Source organism: Helobdella robusta, assembly GCF_000326865.2.
Source record: "Helobdella robusta unplaced genomic scaffold HELROscaffold_33, whole genome shotgun sequence".
NCBI classification, from domain to species: Eukaryota; Metazoa; Annelida; class Clitellata; order Rhynchobdellida; family Glossiphoniidae; genus Helobdella; species Helobdella robusta.
The window spans coordinates 1,216,802-1,227,121 of record NW_008704623.1 but is presented as its reverse complement, the minus strand read 5'-3'; the positions used below and the strand labels follow the sequence as shown (position 1 = coordinate 1,227,121).

The 10,320-nt window shown below is 31.7% G+C and overlaps 3 protein-coding genes across 3 annotated transcripts in view; 2 read left to right on the top strand and 1 right to left on the bottom strand.

Moving 5' to 3' along the window:
• HELRODRAFT_82476 (hypothetical protein) overlaps positions 1–1,135 on the bottom strand; it is a gene marked incomplete at both ends in the record, with an annotated part of 5,212 nt that extends 4,077 nt beyond the window's left edge. Inside the window, 4 exons of the mRNA XM_009022814.1 lie at positions 74–123; positions 375–432; positions 515–610; positions 1,048–1,135. Coding sequence (XP_009021062.1) covers positions 74–123; positions 375–432; positions 515–610; positions 1,048–1,135 — 292 coding nt within the window. The remainder of the gene's footprint in view (positions 1–73; positions 124–374; positions 433–514; positions 611–1,047) is intronic.
• A 1,484-nt stretch (positions 1,136–2,619) lies between these two features.
• On the top strand, positions 2,620–6,414 carry HELRODRAFT_113018 (hypothetical protein). The gene is made up of 10 exons (XM_009022813.1): positions 2,620–2,752; positions 2,840–2,992; positions 3,316–3,411; positions 3,672–3,692; positions 3,770–3,873; positions 3,984–4,014; positions 4,276–4,355; positions 4,673–4,766; positions 5,117–5,678; positions 5,721–6,414. The coding sequence occupies exons 1-10, from the start codon at positions 2,641–2,643 to the stop codon at positions 6,097–6,099; spliced, it is 1,632 nt and encodes a 543-aa protein (XP_009021061.1). The 5' UTR covers positions 2,620–2,640; the 3' UTR covers positions 6,100–6,414.
• A 1,430-nt stretch (positions 6,415–7,844) lies between these two features.
• Positions 7,845–8,975, top strand: HELRODRAFT_82544 (hypothetical protein; the record flags this gene model as incomplete). Its single annotated transcript, XM_009022812.1, has 2 exons — positions 7,845–8,351; positions 8,424–8,975. 2 exons carry the CDS (start codon positions 7,845–7,847, stop codon positions 8,973–8,975), a joined length of 1,059 nt encoding a protein of 352 aa, XP_009021060.1.
• Positions 8,976–10,320: the final 1,345 nt, after the last annotated feature.

Here is a 10,320-nt window from a genome sequence, read left to right as displayed (position 1 = left end):
GTACGTATGTATGTATTATTATTATTATTATGAATACCTTTTTCTCAATTTTGACATCGGAGCCCTCAGTTACATAACTTGAGTAAATCTAGTAGCCGCGCACAAATCTTTCGTTCCTTTTCTCTTCCTCTTTTCTTAATTCCTCCCCCAGCACTCTGTGTATGTTTGATTGTTTGTTTGTTCGGTTGTCTGTTTGTGTGCGTGTATATATGTATCATGTATGTATTCATGAATGTATGTATATATGTATGTATTATTATTATTATTATCAAAAAATTTATCTAGCGCTAGTTAATTAAAATTCAAAAGTGCCGTCAAAAAATAACAGACATACATACAAACACATACACACACACACACACATACATACTAACAAACAATTATTCTGGCAGATGATTATCCCACTATATTCATCGGAGCCATCACAGCAATCTGATTTGTAAAAAAAATATAACAATAACAATAACAATAATAATAAAAGAAAATAATAATAATAACAATAATAATAACTGACCACAGACGCCATCGTTGACCCTAGATGATGGAACTATGGAAGGTCGGTAGCCAGAATTTGGACAGTAAAAAATTCCATTCTGGCAGGCTGATGTACCTATTTTGAAAATTAAAAAGAGAAATTCTTTTTCAAATTAGTTGGATGTCAAGTGAAGAAGCGCATTCTTAATTGATTAATTAATTCATTGATTAATTGATTAGTAGATTGATTGATTGATTGATTGATCAAAATTTTAAAAAAAGTATTTCAAATTAGTATAGTCAATAGTGTATGATGAAACATTCTATGATTAAGTTACCTTTTGATTAATTATTAATTGATTAGTTGATTGATAAATTAATTGATTTGAGTTATTAAATGATTGAATATTTAATTGACCAATGATTAAAAACTAGTTATTTTAAATTAAAAAATTAACTACAACAAATTCAGTAATAAATCATTAAATCATTATTATCATCATATTTTTCAACTTGGCTATAACTATTTTAACTCTAATTAAGTCTAAAATTTAAAAAAATTAAAGTTTTTACCGGGTTCGTCAGACCCATCTGGGCAGTCGCAGTAGTCGTCGTTAACCTGATTGAACGGGATCTGTCCTGATTTATCTAGGCATGTAAAGTAACCAGACGACGGATTATAATATTCTTTGTCTGAATGGAGTAAAATATTTTTGTCAAAAAAATTATCATTCTTTGTTTTGTCTACTCTAAAAGTCTAAACTCTAAACTCTGACTGAATGAAAAATTGAGGTTTTATTTTTATTTGGAAAAAATACTAGCTGCTTTATTTTAGAGCATAATTAGTGGGAGTTAATAGTTAATATAACTTAATAAAAATATTGAATATTAGATTACAAATAGTTTAATTAAATAAAAATTAATTATTTAAAAAAGACAAACTTTCTGGATTCAAGCCCCTTAGTACATTTTCACTGCCTCGAATCTCCGGCATTATAAAACTTAAAAATAAATAAATACTAATAGAAAAATGCAAAAAATTGTCAAAAAATTTCATTTTCAGAGTAAAATGATTTTTCAAAAAAATACGAAAAATCAGAACTTTATCTCAATTTAATTTTATTATGCCACGCTCTAAATGATTTGATAACGTTAACTTAACACCACCTATATGTTTAAAAGTTACCTTTAAACACATTTTTCTATTATATTTAAATTAAATAAAATGTTTGAAATATTATTTAAATTTTTATCAGATTTTATAGTTAAAATTTATGGCAAAATCTGTAATAACTCGGATTTGTGAGCCAGAAAGTACCTTTCTGAATGAAATAGAATGTTTATTATGACATCGAACTAAACTCAAGTCTAGTAGTTAAGGCGATTTTGATCTCAAACTTTGCTTTTTATCCTAACAAATTACTCCGTGAAATTTTTTTAAATTAATGAGTTTATTTATTATACGCAAAATAAATTTTTTCATTTGTATTCCGAATAATTTTACTTTAAAAAGTTTGTCCGGAATAAACGCAGTTACAGCAGCAGCAGCAGCAGCCGAAAAATCATTTTCTTTCGGTTTCAACATGTCGTCCAACACGGCCAAACATGAAAATGTCCAGCAGACGAGAAGTAAGTAAGATAGAGATTCAATTTTTTTTCTGGTTTGGTTGTGTATTATTAATTAATTTAAAAATATATTATTTAATTTATGCTACCACAACAAACTTCTAGTCTAGCTATCTCTAGTTTTTAATACCTACTTGTATTTATTTATTTAAATTTTTAAAACTCATAAAAAGATGAATGATGATTTGCTAAAATACCGTTAATTTTGTTATATTTGCATAATCAAAATGGATTATGCCATTATCGTAATAATATCATTTATAATCAACAGTTGCTAAATCAGTTAGAGGTATAAAAATGTTAGTTAAGTTAGTTGTGGTTTGATTGTAGAATGTATGTATATTGTATATTTTTACAAAAAAAGATGTTGAATATTAAATATTATTGTATGTTATATATTATATATAATGTATTATATATATATATTTATATATATATCAATTCAAAAATCTTCTTGTTCGTATTAATTTTAAGTTTTAAAACTTGGCAGACAAAATTTCCTTCATTATATAATTTTCACAATCAGAAAAGTTTGTCTCAATGCCTCTGGAGGAGAAAAGGAAGCTGTACAGTTGTGGCAAAAATTTTGTGTCACTTGATGAGATTGATACCTGGCCAGAATATTACAGAAAACACATTTTACCTCCAAAAAGTACTTGAACCTCTACTTTTAGTATTCTTTAAAAAAATTTTTTTTTAATGTGATTACAATGTGATGATATATTTTTTTAGTAGAGAGTATTGATAATGATTGTCTTAATTTTAGGTAAAACTCGCCTGAAGAGAAGCGAGATAAATAATAAAGTATCCTTATGGCGCGGGGATATCACCAGTCTCGAGATCGATGCCATTGTGAATGCTGCGAATAGTCGTCTGGTTGGGGGTGGGGGTGGTTAGTTTTGATGATGATGGGATGAAGTAGAAGATAAAGATGATGATGATGGTGATTGATGATGATGGTGATTGATGATGATGATGATGGTGATTGATCTTGATTAATTTATCTCTTTTCTACTATTTTATTTATTAATTTTTTTTTTCTCCATTTATTCATTAATAAAAGTATATTATTTTTTTTTCATCTGTTTACATTCATTCATTTATTCATTCATATATTCATTTCTTCCTCATTCATTCATTTATTCATAACTATTTAGGTCATTCCTTCATTTTCTCACTCACTCATTGTTTTGTACTTTCGCTCGATCCATCCAGTTGATGGGGCAATACACAGGGCAGCTGGTTCACTATTGGGACAGGAATGTCAGACACTGAATGGCTGCAAGGTCGGTCAGGTCAAGGTCACGGCTGGTGAGTAGGGGGTGGGCGGAGTAAATGCTTATTGGTTGAATTTAAATCTGGTGGAATGAGTCATAGGTATGAGAGTTTATGTGATTGGTTGATTTTATATGGTTAGGGATGGATCGTTGCTGTGATTGGATGAGTTTAAATCTTAGTGGGAGGAGTCATTATTATGATTGGATGGGTTTAACTCACAGTAAAAAAGCAATATAATCAATCAATCAATCAACTAATATATTAAATTATCATAAACAAATTTGTAATTTCAGGTTACAAACTGCCTGCTAAATGTAAGCGTTCATCATTTCTTTATTTCTTTACCTTAATCTGTAATGTCTTGCATAATTTATGCTAATTAATGCATCAGATGTTTTCCATACTGTTGGACCCCAAGATTGTAACGAGGACCATTTGATTGACTGCTATAAGAATTGTCTCGAAGAACTTGTTAAGAATCAACTCAGATCTATTGTATGTTTGTGTGTGTGTGCGTGTGTGTGTATGTGTGGTTGTTTATTTTTGAAATATGTGTGTGTATGTGTGTGTTGTATAATGCATTTTATTCATTTTTTTTTACTCAGGCATTCTGCTGTATATCAACCGGAATATATGGTGAGATAGATTGATGGGATGGATGGATGGAAGGAAGGATGGATAGTTAGATTGGCAGATGAATGGATGAATGAATGAATTTTGGTATCTATTGTTTGAGACTTATTTATTCATTTTTTTTTAATTTATCTTAGTTGATAATTTAAACATTCATGCATCGGACCATTCATTCATTCAATGAAATATTCATCATTCATTCATTCTTTCATTCATTCATCTTTCCATTCGTTCATTTATTTATTCATTCATTCATTCATTCAGGATATCCAAATAAGGATGCCGTACACGTGGCTCTGGATACGACGAGGAAGTTTCTGGAAAGGGATGGCAATATGGAAAAAGTTGGTTGGTTGGCTGATTGAATGAATGAATGATTGATTGATTGATTGATTGATTGATTGATTGATTGATTGATTGATTGATTGATTGATTGATTGATTGACTAATTGACTAATTGACTGATTGATTGATTTGTTTATTTAGTGACTTATTCACACTCCCACTCATTAATCCATTCAATCATTTGTCTATTGTCTGGTTGGCTGGTTGTTTGATTGGTTAGTTGACTTATCGACAACCACAAATAAAGATAATAATAACGATGATGAGGATGGTGGGATGATGATGATGATGGTGGTGGTGATGATGGTAATGATAGGTTGAGAGAATCATATTCTGTCTCTTCCTCGATCTCGATGTTCAGTTGTACGAGAAAGGAATGCAGAAGTACTTCTATGTCTCCCCATTATTCGGTGAGTTTTGATGATGATGATACCATCATCATCATCAAAACGTCATCACCACCATCATCACGATGTGCTGATGATGGTGATGACGACGACGATGATGGTGGTAATGGTGATAATGATGATGTGATGATGATGGTGATGACGATCACGACGATGATGATGGTAATGGTGATAATGATGATGATAATGATGAAGATGACGACGATGATGATGGTGGTAATAGTAATGATGGTGATGATGATGGTGGTAATAGTAATGATGTGATGATGATGATGGTGATGATGATGATGACGAAGATGATGATGATAATGATGGAGACGAAATTATAAATTCCCTCTCCACCTTACCTCCAGCAGATGACAACAACTCGTCATCATCAAAGCCTCCTAAAACTGACAAGCCATCATCATCCTCGTCGTCGTCATCATCATCGCCATCACTACCATCACCGCCATCATCATCGCCATCATCATCATCATCGTCGTCGTCATCGTTATCTTGTAAGAAATCAAATAAAATACAGCGCCTGGAGTCTAGTGTTGATAAGTGTGACGTCATAATAAAAAAAAATAATAATAATATCGTCAATGATGATGATGATGATGGTGGTAAGGAAGCCGGTGATGGTAATGATGCCGGCGATGGTAATGATGCTAAAATGGCGCATGGTGGGAAGCTTAAGAGTGACAGGAGTAATAAAACTGGCTATCCTAATAGTTGTAATGATGTTGATGACGATGGTGCCAAAGTGCAAACGACATCGTCATCATCACCCCTGTTCTCGTCGTCGTCGTCATCGTCGCCGTCAGAAGTTAAAGAAGCTGCCACTACTGCTGCCACTACTGAAGTTAAAGCTGCCACTGCTGCTGCTACTACTACTTCTACTACTACTTCTACTACTACTTCTACTACTACTAAAACTGCTACTACTACTGCTACTACTACTGCTACTACTACTGCTACTAATGAATGCCACAGAGAAATGAACGATAATGATGATGGTGCTGATTGTGCCGGTAACGATGATGTTACACTTACGACTACCACTACTACTTCTGCCGCTACTACTACTTCTGTCGCTACTACCACTAGCACTACTACTCCTGCTACTGCTAAATGTCACGATGATATGATCACAGATGGGGAGGATGATGATGATAATGAAGTCATCGCCACTTACATCAGTATTAACAATGATACTAATACAAATACTGCCGAAGTTAATATGCGTGATGATGATGATGATGATGATGATGATGATGATGATAGTAAAAATGATCTTGATAGTGATGACGACGAATGTTGTAATAACAAACGAGCTTACGTTTGTAATTGATCGATACATATACAAATACACATACAGACACACACATACAAACAAACACACACAAATGAACATGTCTTCATCAAGTTATTAGTTTAGTTAGAGTTTTTATTTCATTCTCTTGTCATGGAGTTATTGAAAATATCACCTATGTATATATGTGTGTATAATTGTGTGTGTGTGTGTGTGTGTGTGTGTGTGTGTGTGCGCGCGCGTTTGTGTGTGTGTGTGTGCGTGTGTTTGCGTACGTCAAAGAATATAACTTGATTTTTTATTAAGCACAGTTGCATTGTTACACTTTCAATAAAATCCTTTCTTGAAAAAAAATGACTTTATTATTTAGCGTTCTGTTATTTAATTTAGTTAATTAGTCGATTAATTGATACCAATTAGTTAAATTATCAGTAATTAATCGTAATTTTCATTCTATAATTAAGATAGAATTTTAGTCTCGAGTAACACGAAGAAGTTAATGTTAATGGTAGTATAACATTACACCTGGATTTACTGAATTTACTATCACAAAATACTTCAGAGTTGAAATCTCCTTTGTAGCGATGAAATACTTTGCAGTGCATCTCACACAGACTGAACTACCTTAAACCCTGCCATGTTATGTTATGTTATATTATGCTATGTTATATATATATATATATGTATATATATTATATTATATATTTTTTTTATTATGTTATTACATATATTATATTTTATTATATTATGTTCTGTTCTGTTCTGTTACAGATTATCAGTCAATCAATCAGTCAATTAGTTTGTAAAGCGCTCATTCAGCGACTAGAGTAGTAATTCACAAAAATTTGTATCCACTAGTAAAATACTTGATAATTAAAACAGTAATATGCTATAATATGTACCAGGGCTTTTACCGGCCGGTATTCATAAATATTCCTTCTCCATTGTCATTGATTTGTCAAGCTGATACGGAACTAAAGACAACGAGAATGAATTCAGAATGATTAGTTTGGTAGCCATAGTTATAGTTGCATAATTTAGATTGTGATAGTAGTTGTTGTTGTATGAGTAGTAGTAGTAGTTGTAGTAGTAGTAATAGCAGTAGTAGTAGTAACAGTAAAGATAATGCAGTGAAGACTTTTTATGCTGATGGTTTGCTAAGTATATGAAAGTGATATAAATATATACATATATGTGTGTTTGTGTGTGTTGTGTGTGTTTGTGTGTGTTGTGTGTGTGTGTGTGTGTGTGTGTGTGTGCAAGAGAGAGAAAAGGAGGGAGTGTGAGCGATCATTTGTCTTCGACGTGGAATTCCATTTACAATTTAAATGCTTTACTCTACATGGTTGTTTTAATATTTGGGGAATAAATTTGTCTTACTGTATGACATATACACACATACTTACATACATACATACATTCACACATATGTAGATATACACAAACATACATACAAACATACATACATACAACTCTATTAAGGGATTCAGTATAAATCGTGCATCAGGTTATGTTAGCAGAAACTTTTGAAAAATTACGATTTTAAGTAAATAAGTTTAATTAATTGATTGATTATCGGTTATTTTATTTGGTTTCTAATTTATAAAATGAAACATTTAATCATTAATTAATTAAAAAATTTCAACGAAATTTAAAAAAAACTATTTATATTAATAAAACGTTCAGCTAAGAACATCGCAAACAATCTCAACTGAATTTTACTTCAACACCAAATCTCACGCCACTGGCACACACACACACACACGCACACACATAAACACAAAATGGATGACTACCATCAGCACGACCACCACAAAAGGTTTCGTCTCGTTTCGAAAACAGGCGAGTGCCTGGTGGTTTTCAAAATCTCAACCAAGGAACGACTCCTGGCCTATCTGAGAGATAGCTTCACCAGCTTCATCGATATGAAGTGGAGATATCATTTTTTAGGATTTTTCGGCACGTGTTTCGCAACTTGGACCATTTTTGGTTTAATTTGGTACGCAACTGTCGATGCCAACGACACTGCGACAAATTCTACGGTGAGTTCGTGCATCGGGGAGGTTTTTAGTATGGGAGAGGCAATTTTATTTTCGTACGAAAGCCAATCTACAGTCGGTTACGGGTCGAGATACCTGCTGCCGGAATGCAACTTCGGTGGTTATATTCTGCAGATTTTGCAGATTTTTGTCGGAGTTCTAACGCCTTGTATCATAAGTGGAATCCTTTTCACGAAATCTCGAAGGCCGAAGCGACGAAGTGAAACGATTGTATTCAGCGAGATGGCCACCGTATACGATGATAACTACCAGGAGAGGATTGAAATTCGCGAGCTTAGTACGGACTCAAAAATTAAAAGAAAGATAATCACGAAGAAGAAAAAGAGGAGGTTGTTTCAATTTCGCATAGGGAACATAAGACAATCGAACATCATTTCAACGTCGGTCCGAGTGTTCGTCGTTAAGGAGCGCAAAACAAACGAAGGAGAAGTCATTCCATTCTGCCTGCACCAACTACCCATCTCGACTAGGTACGAAGGTAGGAAAGAAGATGAAGAGGACAACCCGAACCTCATCTTTCTCCCGTGGCCAGTCATGGTCACCCACATTATCGACATGGACAGCCCTCTGAAAGACATCCAGGACACTACATTGAAGTTCGAAATTATCGTTTTATTCGAAGGGATCGTCGAGTCTACAGGGAAACCCTCCCAATTTCGCACCTCCTACACCCCTGACGAAATCATATGGCATCATAAATTTGCCCCGATTGTGATGGAGTTCAAAAAAGCCGAGGGAGAAATAATTAAGGATATAATTGACATTGATTACTTCACGTTTAATATAACCAGTCCGGTTAATCGGGCCGCCAGTAGGGAGCACGTCATCACAAAAACTGAGCGTGCCAAAATTTAGCAGTTATCAATTTTAACGCATACGAAGATGTATCTGATTGCACCAACTGTACGAATGTACAATTTTTTATATGGATGTAAAACTTACACATATAATATAAATATTTTTTGTTGATTAATTTATTATGTTATCATTGCTATCATTCTTATATATTTCTTTCTATTTTGGGGAAACGTCTTTTTTTTAAATTCGAAAAAATCAACAATAACAACAACAATAATAATAATATAAGTCACGTGATGTTTATGTTTTCATGACTACGTTTGTTTTGGTTTGTATATATGCATGTATATATATATATATATATATATATTTATATAAATACATATATATATAAATACATATATATATATATACACACAAAAAGATATATATATATATAAATAGAAGATATATAGAATATATATGAATATACTTATTCTATAGTATAAACATACATGCATGCATGCATGTATATATGTATGCATGTATATGTGTGTACTTTGTTTACAAACAAACTAACTAACTAGCTGAATTGGAGTTGCGATTAATTAAGTTAAATTGAAATAAAATAATAATAACAATAATAATAACATAAATAATAATAACATATACAATTGAACTAATAAATTTCATTAATTCTTATTTTAACAAATTAATTGATATTGTTTATTTAATTGTATTTCATTATTTAATAGTTAATTTAAACAGTTAAATTATTAAAAAAATTTATATATTTTATTTTTTCGAAGAATTATAACTTGAAAAATTAGATTTTTTTTTAGTTTGTTTGAGAGAGAATGGAAAGAGCATTTTTTTCAAATCATCAACAATTGATTTAATTTAATTTTAATAGTTAATAACTAAATAACATTCAATAATATTATTTATTATTATTATTATCTTTTAATGTTTTTATTATTAATTATAATTGGCTAATTAAAAAACATGGGGCATTTTAAGAGAGGCCGAACAGTAAGTGTATTAGTTTTAGATTAAATTTAATTAAGTATGTGATTAATCAGTATTAATTCGCTTTAATTTGTTTGTGTATGTGTGTTTTTGTGTGTGCCAAGAAAGAGAGAGAGAGATAGAAGGAGAGAGAGAGAGAGAAAGAGAAGGAGAGAGGGAGTGGAGAGAAAGAGAGAATGTATGTCATGAGCTATGTCTCTATGATTCATTTCATAAAGTCTGTGATTGTGTTTTGTTGATTTATCTGTTTATAAGAAACTATTTTAAATCAATTATTTATTTAATAATAGCAATAATTAATGAATAGATTAATAAATAAAGTTAATTGTTTATATATTCGTAAATTTAAAAAAAATTTTAGCTGCTAGAAAGAGAGCTAGGATTGATGAAGTAC